This window comes from Coregonus clupeaformis, chromosome 12, assembly GCF_020615455.1.
Source record: "Coregonus clupeaformis isolate EN_2021a chromosome 12, ASM2061545v1, whole genome shotgun sequence".
NCBI lineage: Eukaryota > Metazoa > Chordata > Actinopteri > Salmoniformes > Salmonidae > Coregonus > Coregonus clupeaformis.
Window position 1 is genome coordinate 33191217 of NC_059203.1, and position 23337 is coordinate 33214553.

Below are 23337 nucleotides of genomic sequence, written 5' to 3' on the forward strand. Positions count from 1 at the left end.
CATCAAACTCACTCCATTCCAGCCATTATTATGAGCCATCCTCTCCTCAGCAGCCTCCTGTGAAGGAAGGTCATCCTTGTATTGGCCTAATAGTCAGCAACTCCCTACACATTGCGATTTGTGTATTGAAACTGACCACTGACCCTGTATATGGCTTCTTTGTTTCTCATGTTCTTATTTCTCTTTTTTATTTATTGCGTGTTTTTGTTCCACCTTATGTTATTTTTAGTGCTACATTGATATTGTTTACTGCATTGTTGGGTTTGGAGCTTGCTAGAAAGGCATTTCACTGTACTCTGCATGTGACATTAAAACTTGAAACTTTAACTCTTCCTTGAAAGGATACATCTCTGCCTCCCACTGAATGTATTTCTAATAGCTGAACATACTGGAGTAATACTAGCTAAGTCCATTCATTCTATTATTTTCTTATTTTGATCGCTAAACAGTATTTAACTGGAATGCTGCTGATTTTAGTACCATGTTTACATACTTGTCTTAAACACACCCATGTGTCGCAAATATATGACGTCAACATTGGTGACATTTCTGAGGGAGTTCTATTACGCTGGCCCATGGCCCGTTCCATCATCGGTCGAAAGCGGGGAAGTCGAAGAGGCAAGACTTTTCGACTCTTGAAAAGGCAGCATGGTGCATCGTCCAGAAACATATAACATCTCTTTTCCATAAAATACATGTTTGAATTTTCAAACTAGTTTTCATTGGGAAGGCAGATAAAGCGTTTTTTTCAAAAGCAATCACTTTTGCATGTGAAAACACAGAATTCTGCTCATTACAACTTCACGTGCTTCATTACGTCATTTTAGTTTTGAGCCGATTTCGCCATCGGACAGAGCAGGGCACCCCAACCGCACCTGGCTCACGCCCGGGAGGCAGGCCATTTCCATATCGAATGCGATCAACTTTCCAGCCGGTTAAAATCACGCCAACACGGGCGCCAGCGCGAGATTAATCGAACCCCCTCTCTTTGTTGACAGTGGATCTCCTCGACCTCGATGCTACTCATAGAATGGCTGTTGATATAACTTTACTGTTCAAAGCCAGTGTCAAAACGGTCAAAACCCGAAATAAAGCTATGGGAGTAGTGTCTGATTCGCTTAAAGATGAAATCTTCAAGAAGAGCAGACCCAATAATGGATTTTCTCTCAAGGCGAAGGAAGTGGTGAGTGTCCATTTACTGGCTAACGTTATTCTTTATTTTTATTTTTTTTTCACCTTTATTTAACCAGGTAAGCCAGTTGAGAACAAGTTCTCATTTACAACTGCGACCTGGCCAAGATAAAGCAAAGCAGTGCGATAAAAACAACAACACAGAGTTACATATGGGGTAAACAAAACATAAAGTCAAAAATACAACAGAAATATATCTACAGTGTGTGCAAATGTAGTAAATTATGGAGGTAAGGCAATAAATAGGCCATAGTGCAAAATAGTTACAATTTCGTATTAACACTGGAATGATAGATGTGCAAAAGATGATGTGCAAATAGAGATACTGGGGTGCAAATTAGCAAAATAAATAACAATATGGGGATGAGGTAGTTGGATGGGCTAATTACAGATGGGCTGTTGGAGATGCTTAAGGTGCAGTGATCGGTAAGCTGCTCTGACAACTGACGCCTAAAGTTAGTGAGGGAGATAAGAGTCTCCAGCTTCAGAGATTTTTGCAGTTCGTTCCAGTCATTGGCAGCAGAGAACTGGAAGGAATGGCGGCCAAAGGAGGTGTTGGCTTTGGGGATGACCAGTGAGATATACCTGCTGGAGCGCAGACTACGGGTGGGTGCTGCTATGGTGACCAGTGAGCTAAGATAAGACGGGGATTTGCCTAGCAGTGATTTATAGATGACCTGGAGCCAGTGGGTTTGGCGACGAATATGTAGTGAGGGCCAGCCAACAAGAGCGTACAGGTCACAATGGTGGGTAGTATATGGGGCTTTGGTGACAAAACGGATGGCACTGTGATAGACTACATCCAATTTGCTAAGTAGAGTGTTGGAGACTATTTTGTAAATGACATTGCCAAAGTCAAGGATCGGTAGGATAGTCAGTTTTACGAGGGCATGTTTGGCAGCATGAGTGAAGGACGCTTTGTTGTGAAATAGGAAGCTGATTCTAGATCTAACTTTTGATTGGAGATGCTTAATGTGAGTCTGGAAGGAGAGTTTACAGTCTAACCAGACACCTAGGTATTTGTAGTTGTCCACATACTCTAGGTCAGACCCGCCGAGAGTAGTGATTCTAGTCGGGTGGGCGGGTGCAAGCAGCGTTCGGTTGAAGAGCATGCATTTAGTTTTACTAGTGTTTAAGAGCAGTTGGAGGCTACGGAAGGAGTGTTGTATGGCGTTGAAGCTCGTTTGGAGGTTTGTTAACACAGTGTCCAATGAAGGGCCAGATGTATACAAAATGGTGTCGTTCGCATAGAGGTGGATCCGAGCGTCACCAGCAGTAAGAGCAACATCATTGATATACACAGAGAATAGTCGGCCCGAAAATTTAACCCTGTGGCACCCCCATAGAGACTGCCAAAGGTCCAGACAACAGGCCCTCCGATTTGACACATTGAACTCTATCTGAGAAGTAGTTGGTGAACCAGGCGAGGCAGTCATTTGAGAAACCAAGGCTATTTAGTCTGCCAATAAGAATGCGGTGGTTGACAGAGTCGAAAGCCTTGGCCAGGTCGATGAAGACGGCTGCGCAGTACTGTCTTTTATCGATCGCGGTTATAATATCGTTTAGGACCTTGAGCGCACCCATGACCAGCTCGGAAACCGGATTGCATAGCGGAGAAGGTACGGTGGGATTCAAAATGGTCGGTGATCTGTTTGTTAACTTGGCTTTCAAAAACTTCCGAAAGGCAGGGCAGGATGGATATAGCTCTGTAACAGTTTGGATCTAGAGTGTCACCCCCTTTGAAGAGGGGGATGACCGCGGCAGCTTTCCAATCTCTGGGGATCTCAGACATTACGAAAGTGAGGTTGAACAGGCTAGTAATAGGGGTTCCGACAATTTCGGCAGCTAATTTTAGAAAGAAAGGGTCCAGATTGTCTAGCCCAGCTGGTTTGTAGGGGTCCAGATTTTTCAGCTCTTTCAGAACATCAGCTGTCTGAATTAGTGTAAATGAGAAGTGGGGGGGGGGCATGGGCAAGTTGCAGCGGAGGGTGCAGAGCTGGTGGCCGGGGTAGTGGTAGCCAGGTGGAAAGCATGGCCAGCCGTAGCAAAATGCTTGTTGAAATTCTCGATTATTGTAGATTTATCGGTGGTGACAGTGTTTCCTAGCCTCAGTGCAGTGGGCAGTTGGGAGGAGGTGCTCTTATTCTCCATGGACTTTACAGTGTCCCAAAACTTTTGGGAGTTAGTGCTACAGGATGCACATTTCTGTTTGAAATAGCTATCCTTTGCTTTCGTAACTGATTGTGTATATTGGTTCCTGACTTCCCTGAAAAGTTGCATATCGCAGGGGCTGTTCGATGCTAATGCAGTACGCCACAGGATGTTTTTGTGCTGGTCAAGGGCAGTCAAGTCTGAGGAGAACCAGGCTATATCTGTTCTTAGTTCTGAATTTTTTGAATGGGGCATGCTGATTTAAGATTGAGAGGAAAGCACTTTTAAAGAACAACCAGGCATCCTCTACTGACGGAATGAGGTCAATATCCATCCAGGATACCCAGGCCAGGTCCATTAGAAAGGCCTGCTTGCTAAAGTGTTTTAGGGAGCGTTTGACAGTGATGAGGGGTGGTCGTTTGACCGCGGACCCATTACGGATGCAGGCAAAAAGGCAGTGATCGCTGAGATCCTGGTTGAAGACAGCGGAGGTGTATTTAGAGGGTCAATTTGTCAGGATGATATCTATGAGGGTGCCCATGTTTACAGATTTTGGGTTGTACCTGGTAGGTTTGTTGATAATTTGTGTGAGATTGAGGGCATCTAGTTTAAATTGTAGGTTGGCCGGGGTGTTAAGCATATCCCAGTTTAGGTCACCAAGCAATACGAACTCTGAGGATAGATGGGGGGCAATCAGTTCACATATGGTGTCCAGGGCACAGCTCCGGGCTGAGGAGGGTCTGTAGCAAGCGGCAACAGTGAGAGACTTATTTCTGGAAAGGTGGATTTTTAGAAGTAGAAGCTCAAACTGTTTGGGCACAGACCTGGATAGTATGATAGAGCTCTGCAGGCTATCTCTACAGTAGATTGCAACCCCACCCCCTTTGGCAGTTCTATCGAGACGGAAATTGTTGTAGTTGGGGATAGACATTTCTGATTTTTTGGTGACCTTCCTAAGCCAGGATTCAGACACTGCTAGAACATCAGGGTTGGCGGAGTGTGCTAACGCAGTGAATAACTCGAACTTAGGGAGGAGGCTTCGGATGTTAACGTGCAAGAAACCAAGGCTTTTACGGTTACAGAAGTCAACAAATGATAACGCCTGGGGAGTAGGAGTGATACTGGGGGCTTCAGGGCCTGGGTTAACCTCTACATCACCAGAGGAACAGAGGAGGAGTAGAATAAGGATACGGCTAAAGGCTTTAAGAACTGGTCTTCTAGTGCGTTGGGTTTTTCTAGTGCGTCCGGCAGAAAATCCGTTATGATCTGGGTCGATAGCACGCTGTGCAGACTGGCCGACAAATTGTCCAGGCTAGAGCTAGAGCTGGCTGTTGGGTAGTGCAGGCCACGGACAATGGTGAAGACGCTAATGGTGGCTAATAGCAAGTAGCCATTCGGTTACAGCTAGACTAGTTTCAGCTTAAGGTTCTTGATAAAAGTTATAAAGAAATAATATAATCCTTTCCACGTTGGGTGAGGCGGGTTACAGGAAAGTATATTTAGCTAAAGAATGAAAAGTAAAATTGAGAAATACATACAAAATAGACAAAAAACTAAAAAAAACTGGCTATTTACACAAGGACACAGAAAAAAACACGACCGCACTGCTACGCCATCTTGGATAGCTAGCTAAGATATTAGTTGTTGTAATTTATTTTCATAACAGTTGTAGCTATAGACGGGGGAAATAGAAATCTAGGTAAATCAATAGAGTTTGGGTGTTGTTACAGTTAACGTTAACTTAGCTAACTTGACGACTAACTATAGCTAAAGGTTTCTTATTTAGCTTAGTCATGACAGTTACCTAGCTAACGTTAACTAGATAATCAAATCAAATTGTGTTGGTCACATACACATATTTAGCAGATGTTACTGCGGGTGTAGCGAAATGCTTGTGTTCCTAGCTCCAATAGTGGAGTAGTATCTAACAATTCACAACAATACACACAAATCTAAAAGTAAAAGAATGGAATTAAGAAATATTTAAATATTAGGACGAGCAATGTCGGAGTGGCATTGACTAAAATACAGTAGAATAGAATATAGTATATACAGTGGGGAAAAAAGTATTTAGTCAGCCACCAATTGTGCAAGTTCTCCCACTTAAAAAGATGAGAGAGGCCTGTAATTTTCATCATAGGTACACGTCAACTATGACAGACAAAATGAGAAAATAAAATCCAGAAAATCACATTGTAGGATTTTTAATGAATTTATTTGCAAATTATGGTGGAAAATAAGTATTTGGTCACCTACAAACAAGCAAGATATCTGGCTCTCACAGACCTGTAACTTCTTCTTTAAGAGGCTCCTCTGTCCTCCACTCGTTACCTGTATTAATGGCACCTGTTTGAACTTGTTATCAGTATAAAAGACACCTGTCCACAACCTCAAACAGTCACACTCCAAACTCCACTATGGCCAGGACCAAAGAGCTGTCAAAGGACACCAGAAACAAAACTGTAGACCTGCACCTGGCTGGGAAGACTGAATCTGCAATAGGTAAGCAGCTTGGTTTGAAGAAATCAACTGTGTGAGCAATTATTAGGAAATGGAAGACATACAAGACCACTGATAATCTCCCTCGATCTGGGGCTCCACGCAAGATCTCACCCCGTGGGGTCAAAATGATCACAAGAACGGTGAGCAAAAATCCCAGAACCACACGGGGGGACCTAGTGAATGACCTGCAGAGAGCTGGGACCAAAGTAACAAAGCCTACCATCAGTAACACAGTACGCCGCCAGGGACTCAAATCCTGCAGTGCCAGACGTGTCCCCCTGCTTAAGCCAGTACATGTCCAGGCCCGTCTGAAGTTTGCTAGAGTGCATTTGGATGATCCAGAAGAGGATTGGGAGAATGTCATATGGTCAGATGAAACCAAAATATAACTTTTTGGTAAAAACTCAACTCGTCGTGTTTGGAGGACAAAGAATGCTGAGTTGCATCCAAAGAACACCATACCTACTGTGAAGCATGGGGGTGGAAACATCATGCTTTGGGGCTGTTTTTTCTGCAAAGGGACCAGGACGACTGATCCGTGTAAAGGAAAGAATGAATGGGGCCATGTATCGTGAGATTTTGAGTGAAAACCTCCTTCCATCAGCAAGGGCATTGAAGATGAAACGTGGCTGGGTCTTTCAGCATGACAATGATCCCAAACACACCGCCCGGGCAACGAAGGAGTGGCTTCGTAAGAAGCATTTCAAGGTCCTGGAGTGGCCTAGCCAGTCTCCAGATCTCAACCCCATAGAAAATCTTTGGAGGTAGTTGAAAGTCCGTGTTGCCCAGCGACAGCCCCAAAACATCACTGCTCTAGAGGAGATCTGCATGGAGGAATGGGCCAAAATACCAGCAAGAGTGTGTGAAAACCTTGTGAAGACTTACAGAAAACTTTGACCTGTGTCATTGCCAACAAAGGGTATATAACAAAGTATTGAGAAACTTTTGTTATTGACCAAATACTTATTTTCCACCATCATTTGCAAATAAATTAATTAAAAATCCTACAATGTGATTTTCTGGATTTTTTTCATCTCATAGTTGACGTGTACCTATGATGAAAATTACAGGCCTCTCTCATCTTTTTAAGTGGGAGAACTTGCACAATTGGTGGCTGACTAAATACTTTTTTCCGCCACTGTACATACAGTTGAAGTCGGAAGTTTACGTACACTTAGATTGGAGTCAATAAAACTTGTTTTTCAACCACTCCACACATTTTTTGGTTAAGAAACTATAGTTTTGGCAAATCGGTTTGGACATCTACTTTGTCCATGACACAAGTCATTTTTCCAACAATTGTTTACAGACAGATTATTTCACTTATAATTCACTGTTTCACAATTCCAGTGGGTCAGAAGTTTACATACACTAAGTTGACTGTGCCTTTAAACAGCTTGGAAAATTCCAGAAAATGATGTCATGGCTTTAGAAGCTGCTGATAGGCTAATTGACATCATTTGAGGCAATTGGAGGTGTACCTGTGGACGTATTTCAAGGCCTACCTTCAAACTCAGTGCCTCTTTGCTTGACATCATGGGAAAATGCTGGAGGAAACAGGTACAAAAGTATCTATATCCACAGTAAAACAAATCCTATTTCAACATAACCTGAAAGGCCGCTCAGCAAGGAAGAAGCCACTGCTCCAAAACCGCTGTAAAAAAGCCAGACTACGGTTTGCAACTGCAAATGTGGACAAAGATCGTACTTTTTGGAGAAATGTCCTCTGGTCTGATGAAACAAAAACAGAACTGTTTGGCCATAATGACCATCGTTATGTTTGGAGGAAAAAGGGGATGACTTGCAAGCCGAAGAACACCATCCCAACAGTGAAGCACGGGGGTGGCAGCATCATGCTGTGGGGGTGCTTTGCTGCAGGAGGGACTGGTGCACTTCACAAAATAGATGGCATCATGAGGAAGGAAAATTATGTGGATATATTGAAGCAACATCTCAAGACATCAGTCAGGAAGTTAAAGCTTGGTCGCAAATGGGTCTTCCAAATGGACAATGACCCCAAGCATACTTAAAAATACCAAAATTCACAACAATATTCTCTCTACTATTTTTCTGACATTTCACATTCTTAAAATAAAGTGGTGATCCTAACTGACCTAAGACAGGGAATTTTTACAAGGATTAAATGTCCGGAATTGTGAAAAACTGAGTTTAAATGTATTTGGCTAAGGTGTATGTAAACTTCCGACTTCAACTGTATGAAATGAGTAAAGCAGTATGTAAACATTATTAAAGTGACCAGTGATTCCATGTCTATGTATATGGAGCAGCAGCCTCTAAGGTGCAGGGTAGAGTAACCAAGTGATGGCTATTTAACAGTCTGATGGCCTTGAGATAGAAGCTGTTTTTCAGTCTCTCAGTCCCAGCTTTGATCCACCTGTATTGACCTCGCCTTCTGGATGGTAGCGGGGTGAACAGGCCGTGGCTCGGGTGGTTGATGACCTTGATGATCTTTTTGGCCTTCCTGTAACATCGGGTGCTGTAGGTGTCCTGTGATGCGTTGGACAGACTGCACCACCCTGTGGAGAGCCCTGTGGTTGCGGACGGTGCAGTTACCATACCAGGCGACGATACAGCCCGACAGGATGCTCTCAATTGTGCATCTGTAAAAGTTTGTAAGAGGCCAAGCCAAATTTCTTCAGCCTCCTGAGGTTGAAGAGGCGCTGTTGCGCCTTCTTCACCACACTGTCTGGACCATTTCAGATTGTCAGTGATGTGTACGCCGAGGAACTTGAAGCTTTCCACCTTCTCCACTGCGGTCCCTTCGATGTGGATAGGGGCGTGCACCCTCTGCTGTTTCCTGAAGTCCACGATCAGCTCCTTCGTTTTGTTGACGTTGAGGGAGAGGTTATTTTCCTGGCACCACTCCGCCAGGGCCCTCACCTCCTCCCTGTAGGCTGTGTCGTCATTGTTGGTAGTCAGGCCTACTACTGTTGTGTCGTCTGCAGACTTGATGATTGAGTTGGATGCGTGCATGGCCACGCAGTCATGGGTGAACAGGGAGTACAGTAGGGTGCTGAGCACACACCCTTGTGGGGCCCATGTGTTGAGGATCAGTGAGGTGGAGGTGTTGTTTCCTACCTTCACCACCTGGGGGCGGCCCATCAGCAAGTCCAGGACCCAGTTGCACAGGGCAGGGTTCAGACCCAGGGCCCGAGCTTAATGATGAGCTTGGAGGGTGCTATGGTGTTGAAGGCTGCACTATAGTCAATGAACAGCTTTCTTACGTAGGTATTCCTCTTGTCCAGATTGGATAGGGCAGTGTGCAGTGCGATGGCGATTGCATCGTCTGTGGCTCTATTGGAGCGGTATGCAAATTGAAGTGGGTCTAGGGTGTAAGGTAGAGGTGATATGGTCCTTAATTAGCCTCTCAAAGCACTTCATGATGACAGAAGTGAGTGCTAGTCGAGAGTGCTTGGCGATAGTCATTTAGTTCAGTTACCTTTGCGTTCTTGGGTACAGGAATAATGGTGTACATCTTGAAGCAAGTGGGGGCAGCAGACTGGGATAGGTAGAGATTGAATATGTCCGTGGACACTCCAGCCAGCTGGTCTGCGCATTCCCTGAGAATAGCTATCTAATTTAGGCCTAAAGTTAGGTCTATGATGTGCTCACTGCTTATATTATTTGACCTCTAACTTGCTAAGTACTTTGCATGTAACTAATTAGCTACCTGGCAGCCTTTGACAGGTTAGTGATGCGTTCCAGAAATTTCCACACAGCGAGGCATGGCTTAATGTGACCACGCCCCCGAGTAGGGTACAGGCTTAGGGCACTCCCGTTACTCCCATGTAATTAGCCTAGCTTTGGCTGTATCCTAAGCAAACTACTGACACTTTTTTTGTCGTTTCAATAAACGTTTTCAGCAGCCTCGTGTTGTTATTAACATACTTGGCTGTCACAACAACAAATTATTAGCATGACACTTATTCTGCCACTCTAATTTGTTATCCGACCTGCTAACACTGACAGTAAAGATAGTAAAGCTGTCATACTTAACTTCCATCACTGTTTGTTTACCCCTAGCTTTTTTGCCGGGTAGCTGACGTTAGCTGGCTGGCTAGCGAAATAAGTAAATCTCGATCTAATTCGCTAGTCTTAGATATGTTACGTAACTACTTCCAGTCTTTGCCTGCCCTGGAACGGTCTAGGTATTTAGAAAATGTGATTCTTGTTGTCTTGCCTATATGTCCTTTCAACTTGCCGGAGACCAGCTGGGGAGACAACCCTACCAAATGGCCCAAAGTAGCCTATGGCGATATCTACACCTACTTGGTGGAATCTCCAGTTTTGCATAAATATCCAAATGCAGAAGAATATTATAGCTGTCATTTGGACGGATAAAGCTCACAAGTGCTTACTACAAGCCAACTAGCAAGATTAATGCAATACACATAGCTAGTTAGATACAAACAAGTGTTAGCGATTTACCGGTGATGAAGTGCTTCGAACACACAAAAATTTATTGTGTAACCGGAGCCCACAGATTTCCATCATCATCCATCGTAATAGCCTGAAACCATGAGGTTCATGACTGTCTATAATCAGCAGGGGACTCTCTAGATCTTCCTGGTTTTAATATCATTTGAAATAACTGTTTGATACATGGAAGTACTAAATTGAGTTACGTGTATTGTCATTGTGTAAATAGGGGGGCTACTTTGTCCAAAAATGTTGAATAGAATTCTATGGAAAAGCCATCCATTCCATGAGCTGTTCTCCATGAGAATGTTTTAACATTATCTAATATTTATTCTTGGGTGATCTCTGTTTTTAGTGATTATATTTTGTCTGCTGATAATTGCTACAGAGTTGTTGGGTCTAAGAAGGCTATAGGATCCGTCCAACTGTTTAATTCTGATTTATATGCATTTTTATAGAAGCTTTTAAAATTGTGATTAATCGCGTTGTTTCCAATTACCACTTTTGTATCTTTTATCTTTTACAATTGTAACTGGTTTAGTATGTATTAGTTTTGTAAGAGCTGCAAGATATTTACCAGGTTTATTTGCCATTAAGTAGTATGCTTTATTTGAGTTTAACCTGTAGTTGTTGGCTCTCATCAAAAGTAAAAGATTGCATTCCTGCTTAAGTTCAGAAATTATAGTTTCTTCTTTACCATGTAAAGATTATTTATGGTATTATTCTAAGATAGAGATTTATTTTTCTTTAATTTACATTTCTAAATCAGATGTAACTTTTGCAGAGTACGAGATTATCACCCCCCTAATGTACAGCGGCAGGTAGCCTAGCGGTTAAGAACGTTGGGCCAGTAACCGAACGGTTGCTGGTTCGAATCCCTAGGTGAAAAATCTGTCTGTGCCCTTGAGCAAGGTACTTAACCCTAATTGCTCCTGTAAGTCGCTCTGGATAAGAGCGTCTGCTAAATGACGTAAATTAAAATTTCTCTGTCTTCTGTCTACATTTGTAATGGTAAAGGTTTTTATTTTTTCATTTACCTATTTCATAAATTTCAGGTCCAGAAGCTCTGTCGCTAAGTGTATTTTCTATTGGTGTAATTAAACATGATACCGGAGCATGATCCGATATCACTATATCATGCATTTTTTAATCCAGTAAATTGTTGAGTGCATTTTTGGAAATACATTTGGTCAATTCTTGAATAGCTTTTCTTACTTTGAGAAAAAATGGAATAGTCTTTTGTAGTTGGGAATAATAATCGTCAGGTGTCCTGTAAATAGTTTGTAGAGAATACATTTTTCAGCCTCTTTGGAGGCTCCCTAAATGTGCCTTTTTTATTACTACATCTGTCAATCTTATCGAATGTATGATTTAGGTCACCTGCTAAAATATAGTACCTGTCTGGATTTGATCTGATGAAAAAAAAAAAAAAGATTTTCCCCTGGTGGGATATACAATGAAATCAATGTGTATTTTTCACCATGTAACGTACAATTCAACATTTAAAAAAAACGACCTTCTTGGTCCATGTGCTGGGATATAAGGGAAAATGGTGTATTCTTATTTATCAGGATTCCTACACCTCTGCTGTTACTACAGTAGGTGGCAGCATAGGCCTCTCCAACCCAGCTCCTCTTTAAATGTTCAAATGTTATATTTTTTATTTAACTCTTGCAAGAAAACCACATCTGCTGACAATCTCTAACTGTTCGTAAAACTATATACTTTTTTTCCCCCATCATGGAACCCGTGCACATTCCATGTGATAAGTTGTACACCATTACTATCATTGAAGAACCATGTAAAACATTTTAGCAGATATGACATATGAGGGCAGTGGGCATTCCATAGAATTAGGAGGATCATAGTATAAATACCCCCCCACTAAAAAACAACTGAAATATCACATTTACTTACGAATTCAGACCCTTTACTCAGTACTTTGTTGAAGCACCTTTGGCAACGATTACAGCCTTGTCTTCTTGGGTATGACGCTACAAGCTTGGCACACCTGTATTTGGGGAGTTTCTCCCATTCTTCTCTTTCGAGCCTCTCAAGCTTTGTCAGGTTGGATGGGGAGCGTCGCTGCATAGCTGTTTTCAGGTCTCTCCAGAGATGTTAGATCAGGTTCAAGTTCGGGCTCTGGCTGGGTCACCTCAAGGACATTCAGACTTGTCCCGAAGCCACTCCTGTGTTGTCTTGGCTGTGTGCTTAGGGTCATTGTCCTGTTGGAAGGTGAACTTTAGCCCCAGTCTGAGGTCCTGAGCGCTCTGGAGCAGGTTTTCATCAAGGATCGCTCTGTACTTTGCTCCGTTCAACTTTCCCTCGATCCTGACTAGTCTCCCAGTCCCTGCCGCTGAACAACATCCCCATAGCATGATGCTGCCACCACCATACTTCACCATAGGGATGGTGCCAGGTTTCCTCTAGATGTGACTTCTTGGCATTCACGCCAAAGAGTTCAATCTTGGTTTCATCAGACCAGAGAATCTTGTTTCTCATGGTCAGAGTCTTTAGGTGCCTTTTGGCAAACTCCAAGCGGGCTGTCATGTGCCTTCCGTCTGGCCACTCTACCATAAAGGCCTGATTGGTGGAGTGCTGCACAGATGGTTGTCCTTCTGGAAGGTTCTCCCAACTCCACAGAGGAACTCTGGAGCTCTGTCAGAGTGACAATCGGGTTCTTGGTCACCTCCCTGACCAAGGCCCTTCTCCCCTGATTGCTCAGTTTGGCTGGGCGGCCAGCTCTAGGAAGAGTCTTGGTGGTTCCAAACTTCTTCCATTTAAGAATGATGGAGGCCACTGTGTTCTTGGGGACCTTCAATGCTGCAGAAAGTTTTTGGTACCCTTCCCCAGATCTGTGCCTCGACACAATCCTGTCTCGGAGCTCTACGGACAATTATTTCGACCTCATGGCTTGGTTTTTGCTCTGACATGCACTGTCAACTGTGGGACATTATATAGACAGGTGTGTGCCTTTCCAAATCAATTGAATTTACCACAGGTGGACTCCAATTAAGTTGTAGAAACATCTCAAGGATGATCAATGGAAACAGGATGCACCTGAGCTCAATTTCGAGTCTCATAGTAAAGGGTCTGAAAACTTATGCAAATAAGGTATCTGTTTTTTATTTTTAATACATTTGTAAACATTTAGTATAGAGCGTGTGGGCTGAGCAGACATACAAATTAAATTGAAATAAACACAAAGCAAATTATGTCTTTGTACTTGAGGCGCAATGCCTTTTTAGGGCTTTTTAGCTCTGCCTCCTCTCCTAATGTACCAAAAAAAAACTGTAGATACATTGTATATACATTTGAAGAAAGACCGCCACTTAAGTACTGTGATTGGTTTGTATTACTTTATAAATTAAAGTAAAGTGGCTGGTGGGGGTCTGCTTGGGGTGAGTGGGTCGTACGAGAGACTGAACTGGGATGAGTGGAAGCCCCATGCACACCTCAGGGTAATGTCTGATGTCCTCCCAGTCACCCCATCCCAATCCCCTGGATATAGCCCCTCTCCATTCTCACCAATAACCACCATTAAATCTTTGTTGTAATGACAAACAAGGAATAATAATGATTTGACATCATTTCCTAATATGTCCAAAACTCTTTTTCATTTTACAACGGGTTTACAAGTCATAAAAAAAAATACAATTACATTGTAGTATAATAAAGTCCTTCCTTCCTTCCCTCTCTCCCAAACCAAATCCATCCCTCTCCACCACCCCCTTCCTGTTCTCCTCCCTTATCCCACCCAAGACAAGCTTATCCCCACCTCCCATGTTTACTCCCTCTTGCCCCCCCAAGCCAAGCTTGTCCCACCCTCCCTTCCTTACCCACCCTTGCCCCACCAAACCAAGCTTATCACACCTCCCCTCCTAGTCCTCCCTTACCCACCCAGGCCAAGTTTAACCCAACCTCTGTCTCACCCCCCTTCTTCTCAAACACATTTACACCCCTCTATACATCTATTTACTCATCCATTCTCCTTCATTCACACACAACATATACCCTATGCCTCCGCACACCCATTCTCTCCCACCCTCCTATACATATTCATATTTACCCTCCTTTACTCTCCCATTCATATGCACAGACACATACCCACTCACACCCTCTTGCCCACACACACACACACACACACACACACACACACACACACACACACACATAATCATCCATAGAACAATTATTGACTTACATGCTATATTTCCTCTTTTATATTGTATTTTCAGTGTCCATGTATCTCATTGGCATCGGCTAATTCTATCATTACTTCCTAGAGAAGAACAGTAACTTGGGGAGGATAGTCAAAATTGTATGAGGGGGAGGGAATATTGTCTCAACTTACTAGAAGCTTGCTTGGGGATATATTGATCTATCAATTTTAAAATATTTATTTAAACTATGTTGTCTGGTTTCTACATATAATCACAGTTTTGACGGTACAAAATGGAGTTACCATCTCCCATGCGTCCTATCGGTACGCGCATGCGCCTTCCCCTGGATTTTTTTTTTCATGACTAGATCTGTGGTCAGGGGCAAATCTCTTCCTGGATTTTCAGACTCTCTCACCACGACATAGTCGCAAACCCATCATTGGTGTTGAAATAAAGAGCTCATTGCAAGCCACTGGCAAATAGAATAAGTGTGCCGCATGCAGCATGACATTTTTACATTTACATTTTTAGTCATTTAGCAGACACTCTTATCCAGAGTGACTTACAGTTAGTGAGTGCATACATTTTATCATCTTCTTGAAGCTGACTGTGTAAATAGGAACCATGTCTTTGGCTATGTGATAGTCCCCTGTAGCTCAGTTGGTAGACTAGAGCATGGCGCTTGCAACGCCGGGGTTGTGGGTTCGTTTCCCACGGGGGGCCAGTATGAAAAATGTATGCACTCACTAACTGTAAGTCGCTCTGGATAAGAGCGTCTGCTAAATGACTAAAATGTAAATGTAATTTTCATACTGTGATATGACCACTGTGATATGCAGAAGCCCCATCAAAGGCACCTTGAAGAACTCCTCTGGATTTCCCCAGGGGCTTCAGCTCTTGATCCGTAACTGATGTTCCCACCTACCATCGGCAGGAGAAACAAGCCCAGTCACACAGCTCCACACAACTATGCTTTGTTATGCTTTGCGCACCCCTGTTGCAATGATATTGGAAATGGTGGTGTAATAAAAGCAGCAGGGATGCTGATTTGAGGAAACTCAAACGTAGCCTGTGGTGCCTGCCCCTACTCCCTCCACCCTCCTGCTGTCTCCCCTACTACTACCGATATCATCTGAAACGATCTCGGTAAACCAACGTTTGGAGAAATTGAAATTGTGAGTTTGGAATGTCCTGACTGCATACAGTTATGTTGTGGTTTTCATCCGCCCCCACCCGCTCGTCGTCCTCTCTGTACGACTTCAGATACAGGCAAAACATTTTTGTGTGCGAGCCCTCTCTTCGCATGTTTGATTCCCTAAACATGCTGCAATAACATTGTTCTTTCAGCTTTCTAACAATTTCTCGAGGAAAGACGATCCTCCCAAGAGCCAGTGATTAAAAGTGGAAGATCAAAACAGAGAAAATATTAAATTAGGTCCCCAGTAACAATGTTGACGGCCGGCTCCTAATGCTGAACAGATGTGGCCCCCCTCCAACACATGCACTACCTTCTCAGTTTCCAGTGACACTTCACTAAACAGATAACAAAAAAAAATGTCAAAAGTAAACAAATATAAAGTAACATGTATAGGTTGCTTTTTTCATTAAAAACTTTACCCTTTGTGGAAAGTTAACATCTTTTTGAAGGCGAAGCGAAAGGCTCTATGGACTAGTAAGAGGGCTAGTGTGTGCAGTGTGCAGTGGTCGGGGGAAATATTTTACCTTGTAGAGGTCGGTTGGGGGCACAGTGATCTCAATTTCACCGCTCTCCTCCTGGTCTCCACAGCAGGCTGGCCTTCTCATGTTTAAATGGAGGAGGTCACCCCCAAATTGTTAAATTGTGTGTAGAAAAATAGCCTTTGGCTTCCCACCGTGCCTTCAGCAGTGCAGTTCCAAAACGGAACAGCTTTTTACTGTGTTTTCTTTGAATCTCCGAAAAGTGCGGCGATCAGCCAGCGCTTAGAAGTATGCATTATTGCTAAACTTGAGCGAGGTAGGGGGTGCCCTCATATGGCGAATTTGAAATGGAAATGATCATCTGTTAAATTCTCAAAACATTGAGTTACATTTTGAAAACCCGGGTCTATTTTATACTTATAAAAATACTTATTTTCCACCATAATTTGCAAATAAATTCATTAAAAATCCTACAATGTGATTTTCTGGAATTCTTCTTCTCATTTTGTCTGTCATAGTTGACGTGTACCTATGATGAAAATTACAGGCCTCTCTCATCTTTTTAAGTGGGAGAACTTGCACAATTGGTGGCTGACTAAATACTTATTTTCCCCACTGTATATTGTGGATACAGAGTTACCTGTCTAACAGAACACAGAGGGTGTTCTTTAATGGAAGCCTCTCCAACATAATCCAGGTAGAATCAGGAATTCCCCAGGGCAGCTGTCTAGGCCCATTACTTTTTTCAATCTTTACTAATGACATGCCACTGGCTTTGAGTAAAGCCAGAGTGTCTATGTATGCAGATGACTCAACACTATACATGTCAGCTACTAAAGCGACTGAAATGACTGCAACACTTAACAAAGAGTTGCAGTTAGTTTCAGAGTGGGTGGCAAGGAATAAATTAGTGCTAAATAGTTCTAAAACTAAAAGCATTGTATTTGGGACAGATCATTAACTAAACCCTAAAACTCAACTAAATCTTGTAATAAATAATGTGGAAATTGAGCAAGTTGAGGTGACTAAACTGCTTGGAGTAACCCTGGATTGTAAACGGTCATGGTCAAAGCATATTGATACAACAGTAGTTAAGATGGGGAGAAGCATGTCCATAATAAAGCGCTACTCTACCTTCTTAATAGCACTATCAACAAGGCAGGTCCTACAGGCCCTAGTTTTGTCACACCTGGACTTCTGTTCAGTCGTGTGGTCAGGTGCCACAAAAAAGGACTTAGGAAAATTGCAATTGGCTCAGAACAGGGCAGCACGGCTGGCCCTTGGATGTACACAGAGAGCTAATATTAATAATATCCATGTCGATCTCTCCTGGCTCAAAGTGGAGGAGAGATTGACTTCATCACTACTTGTGTTTATGAGAGGTGTTGACATGTTAGGTGCACCAAGCTGTCTGTTTGAGCTACTGGCGCACAGCTCGGACACCCTTGCATACCCCACAAGACATGCCACCAGAGGTCTCTTCACAGTCCCCAAGTCCAGAACAGACTATGGGAGGCGCACAGTACTACATAGAGCCATGACTACATGGAACTCTATTCCACATCAAGTAACTGATGCAAGTAGTAAAATTAGATTTTAAAAATATATAAAACACCTTATGGAACAGCGGGGACTGTGAAGCAACACAAACATAGGCGCAGACACATGCATACACACACGATAACATACGTACTGTAGATATGTGGTAGTGGTGGAGTAGGGGCCTGAGGGCACACAGTGTGTTGTGAATGTATTGTAATGTTTTTAAAATTGTATGAACTGCCTTAATTTTGCTGGACCCCAGGAAGTGAAGCTGCTGCCTTGGCAGCAGCTAATGGGGATCCATAATAAATACAAAATACAAAAATTCATTGTTTTGTGGTCTCACTAGTCTTCTTCTGTCTGTCCCCCAAACTATCTCTCTCTTTTTTTTATCTTTCTTTCTCTATCTATCTCTTTCACAAACACACACACACCACTGCCAATAATTCTCTCACCATTAGGTTGTGATTTGAGGGGATTTACCTGAGCTGAATATCCTGCTAAACACTGTCTTTACCATTTGGGTTAATCTCCATTCTCTTTTCGCACGGAGGCCAGGCAAATTCCCACAGACGTTTCGAAAAAGGGATTGCGCCTGTTTTGCATAAATGAAAAGAACATAAAGTGTAAAATATGGAGACAAATGCACAAACACTCTCTGTAGACTAGTGTCAAACTTAGGGGCAACAAGACAAAATCCAGATGCTCTGCAGACTAAACAGTTTAATTGTAACAAAAATATTGTACTGCTTCAGAGACACAGGCTTTATAGGCAAAATTCTGATTGATATGTGCCATAACGGCATTCTGTAATTAAGAAATTAGACTCATTCCTTGACAAATAGGCATATGCCACATAAGACAATATGTAATCTAAAGGATAATTGATTACTCAAACATGATCAATTCCGCTATCATTTTGCATATATGTATTAAAATAGGCAGAAACATTTCCTTAATCACAAACTATCAAACATCCAAGACTTTAACACCTGTCTCTTTCTCAAAGAGATAATAACCATTAAATCCTGTTAACATTATTTTTTAAATAGGCTAGCCTTAAATACAGGTGGTGACCAGTTAACATTACGTTTGGGTAGCCTACACTTTAAGTCTGTTGTTCTACTGTTTACCAAAAATGGGCATAATATACAAAGGCATAAGAGAAGAATAATGTGTTCTTTCATCTAAGTGTTTTGTTAATGAATCCCTTAAGTGCAGTGAGACCAAACATTAGGGTTGCTCAAATACCCAACAAACAACACAACGTTCCAGTCATGTTTTCTATTAAACTTCAAAATAAAAGACTGGGCCGAAATAAGTGGAGGGGTAGAGGACGATCTGTCGGGAAGTCTGATGTGGTCCCAATTTCTTTCTTTCTCAGTAAAGCTTGAATATGACATTGCTGTTTGCATCCATGGGAGTCAGGAGAGCCTTTCTTCATCAAGTGGACACATTGCTTGTTTTTCCCCCCAAGTGATGTGGGTTTGTTCAAAGGGGGGGAAAAACACACACAAAAACAAGAAAAGCTAAACAAGATGCTGTTTTAAAACATAAATAATTAGGGGATAGATCAACTTTAATATTGCAGATAGCTTCCATCAATGTAATTGTCTGCATTATTTCCAGTCCCCCATATATATTTTTTCTAAATATATATACATATATACATACACACACTCAGCAAACAGTTTATTAGGTACACCCATCTAGTACCGGGTCGAACCCCCCTTTGCCTCCAGAACATCCTGAATTATTCGGGGCATTCCACAAGGTGTCGGAAACGTTCCACAGGGATGTTGATCCATGCTGACGCGATGGCATCATGCAGTTGCTGCAGATTGGATGGTGGTACATTCATGCTGCGAACAGCTCGTTCCATCGCATCCCAAAGATGCTCTATTGGTTTGAGGTCTGGAGGCCACTCAAGTAAACTGAACTCGCTGTCATGTTACAGGCAATGTTTTTCCACTTCTCAATTGTCCAGTGTTGGTGATTGCGTGCCCACTGGAGCCGCTTCTTCTTGTTTTTAGCTGATAGGAGTGGAACCCGGTGTGGTCGTCTGCTGCAATAGCCCATCCGTGACAACGATCGACGAGTTGTGCGTTCCGAGATGCAGTTCAACACACCACTGTTGTACGGCGTGGTTATTTGTTCGTTTGTGGCCCGCCTGTTAGCTTGCATGATTCTTGTCATTCTCCTTCGACCTCTCTCATTTAACAAGCCGTTTTCGCCACACGACTGCCGCTGACTGGATGTTTTTTGTTTGTCGCACCATTCTGTGTAAACACTAGACACTGTTGTGTGTGAAAAGCCCAGGAGGGCGGCCTTTTCTGAGATACTGAATCTGGCGCGCCTGGCACCGACGATCATACCACGCTCAAAGTCGCTTAGGTCACTTGTTTTTCCCATTCTAACGTTCAATCGAACAGTAAATGAATGCCTCGATGCCTGTCTGCCTGCTTTGTATAGCAAGCCACGGCCACGTGACTCACTGTCTATAGGAGCGATCCATTTTTCTGTGAACGGGGTGGTGTACCTAATACACTGGCCGGTGAGTGTATATAAAACACAGGGAAATCACGTTTTGGACTGCTCTAGGCCTTTAACTTGTCAAGCGCAAGAAGTCAACATCTGGCATTAGAGCAACTGGAGATTAACAGTGGTCACTCAATTAAAATTCTACATTGTTCTCAGTTTATGCTGCATTCACGTATGTGACTCAAAAAAGTCAGACTGGATGGTATGATGGCATGAACTCGTGGACTACACTACATGTTGGTTTGAAGAACATGCTAACTTACGATCAATATTCCAAACTGAATATATAAAGCACTTTCAACCTCAAAGTGAACACAGTGTATGGTATTTCGCGGTGGAATTGAATACAATGACATCCGGTTTCATCCTGCTGCCATGAATCTTGGCAATTTCTCGCATGGAATAGCCTTCATTTCTCAGAACAAGAATAGACCGACGAGTGTCAGAAGAAAGTTATTTGTTTCTGGCCATTTTGAGCCTGTAATCGAACCCACAATTGCTGATGCTCCAGATACTCAACTAATCTCAAGAAGGCCAGTTTTATTGCTTCTTTAATCAGCACAACAGTTTTCAGCTGTGCTAACATAATTGCAAAAGGGTTTTCTAATGATCAATTAGACTTTTTAAAATGATACACTTGGATTAGCAAACAGAACGTGCCATTGGAACACAGTACTGATAGTTGCTGATAATGGGCCTCTGTATGCCTATGTAGATATTCCATAAAAAATCTGCCGTTTCCAGCTACAATAGCCATTTACAACATTAACAATGTCAACACTGTATTTCTGATCAATTTGATGTTATTTGACAAAAAAATTGCTTTTCTTTAGAAAACAAGGACATTTCTAAGTGACCCCAAACTTTTGAATGGTAGTGTGTGTATATATATATATTTATTCATTTTAGTATTATTTATTTAAATCTGAGAAGTATAGTAATGTTTGCTGTAGCCGAGATTAATATAGATGACCTTTGGATATGAGATAGTTTATTGTATTGACTATTTTGTTGTGACTCATCTGAACTCTCCATTTCTCATACCCAAGAGTTCGAAGAAAACACAGTGATAAAATCAATGTCGCGTAGTCCCCCTCAAGATGGCGTAGCAGTACGGTCGCTTTTATTTTTCGTCCTGTGTAAATATCCCGTTTCTTGTTTTTTTTGTCTATATTTCTAAATTTTTTACTTTCACTCTTTAACTAAATATACTCTCCTGCAACCCGCCTCACCCAACGTGGAAAGGATTCTATTATTTCTTTATAACTTTCATCAAGAACCGTAAGCTGAAACGTGTGTAGCCGCAATCTGAATTGGCTACCTGCTATTAGTTACCGTTAGCGTCTCCACCACTGTCCGTGGCCTACACTATCCACCAGCCAGCTCTAGCTAGCCTGGACAATTCGTCGGCCAGTCTGCACAGCGTGCTATCGACCCAGCGTGCTATCGACCCATAGCTTATTGGACTTTCTGCCGGAATCACTGGACCCTAGCGCCGGATCATCACAACCAGCTAGCTAGCTGCAACCTGTTGCTGGCTGATACCATTGCCATATAGCAAGCACCAGTTAGCCTTGAGCTAGCCTGCTAGCTCCCTGCTAGCTGTGCTGAAGCACCAATTTGAACTGCTCTCGGACTCACATATTGCTGTTCACTGGACCTTATGATCACTCAGCTGCACAGCTGATGCCTGCTGGACTGTTCCTTTACACGGTACTCTGTCCTGTTTTTTCTGTTTAGTCTTAGCCCAAACGTTATCGCTATTTCCAGTTGTGTCTTAGCTCTCTCTAATAACACGTGACTGCTTTATGCCTCTCTCCTATGTCAATTATGCCTTGCCTATTGCTGTTTGGGTTAGTTCTTATTATACAATTTCAATGTAGAACCCCTAGTCCCTCTCAAACTGTCTCATATAGTTCCTTTGTTCCCCCCCATACACGCCGAGACCGGCTCAATCGATGCCTCCAATGATGCTATCTCTTTCATTGTTACCCAACACTTAGGATTACCTGAACTGTACTCATATCCTTCCATATCCTTTTCTGTACATAATGCCCTGAATCTTTTCTACAACGCCCGGAGAACTGCCCCCCTTTATTCTATGTACCCAACGCACTAGAAGACCAGTTCTTAAAGCCTTTAGTCGTATCCTTATTCTACTCCTCCTCTGTTCCTCTGGTGATGTAGAGGCTAACCCAGGCCCTGCAGCCCCCAGTATCACTCCTACTCCCCAGGAGCTATCATTTATTGACTTCTGTAACCGTAAAAGTCTTGGTTTTCTGCACATAAATATCAGAAGCCTCCTTCCTAAGTTTGAGTTATTCACTGCGTTAGCACACTCCGCCAACCCTGATGTTCTAGCAGTGTCTGAATCCTGGCTTAGGAAGGCCACCAAAAATTCTGAAATTTCCATCCCCAACTATAACATTTTCCGTCTAGATAGAACTGCCAAAGGGGGTGGAGTTGCAATCTACTGTAGAGATAGCCTGCAGAGCTCCATCATACTATCCAGGTCTGTGCCCAAACAGTTTGAGCTTTTAGTTCTAAAAATCCACCTTTCCAGAAATAAATCTCTCACTGTTGCCGCTTGCTACAGACCCCCCTCAGCCCCCAGCTGTGCCCTGGACACCATATGTGAACTGATTGCCCCCATCTATCCTCAGAGTTCGTACTGCTTGGTGACCTAAATTGGGATATGCTTAATACCCCAGCCATCCTACAATCCAAGCTAGATGCCCTCAACCTCACGCAAATTATCAACGAACCTACCAGGTACAACCCTAAATCCGTAAACATGGGTACCCTCATAGATATCATCCTGACTAACTTACCCTCTAAATACACCTCCGCTGTCTTCAACCAGGATCTCAGCGATCACTGCCTTATTGCCTGCGTCCGTAACGGGTCCGCGGTCAAACGACCACCCCTCATCACTGTCAAACGCTCCCAAAAACACTTCAGCGAGCAGGCCTTCCTAATTGACCTGGCCCAGGTATCCTGGATGGATATAGATCTCATTCCGTCAGTAGAGGATGCCTGGTTGTTCTTTAAAAGTAATTTCCTCTCAATCTTAAATAGACATGCCCCATTCAAAAATACAGAACTAAGAACAGATATAGCCCCTGGTTCT

The 23337-nt window shown here is 42.8% G+C and overlaps 1 protein-coding gene across 1 annotated transcript in view; it reads left to right on the plus strand.

Annotated features, from left to right (window-relative positions):
• Positions 1 to 995: 995 nt before the first annotated feature.
• Positions 996 to 23337, plus strand: part of LOC121578629 (syntaxin-18-like) — a 33434-nt gene continuing 11092 nt past the window's right edge. Inside the window, 1 exon segment of the mRNA XM_041892999.1 lies at positions 996 to 1183. Coding sequence (XP_041748933.1) covers positions 1031 to 1183 — 153 coding nt within the window. The 5' untranslated portion in view covers positions 996 to 1030.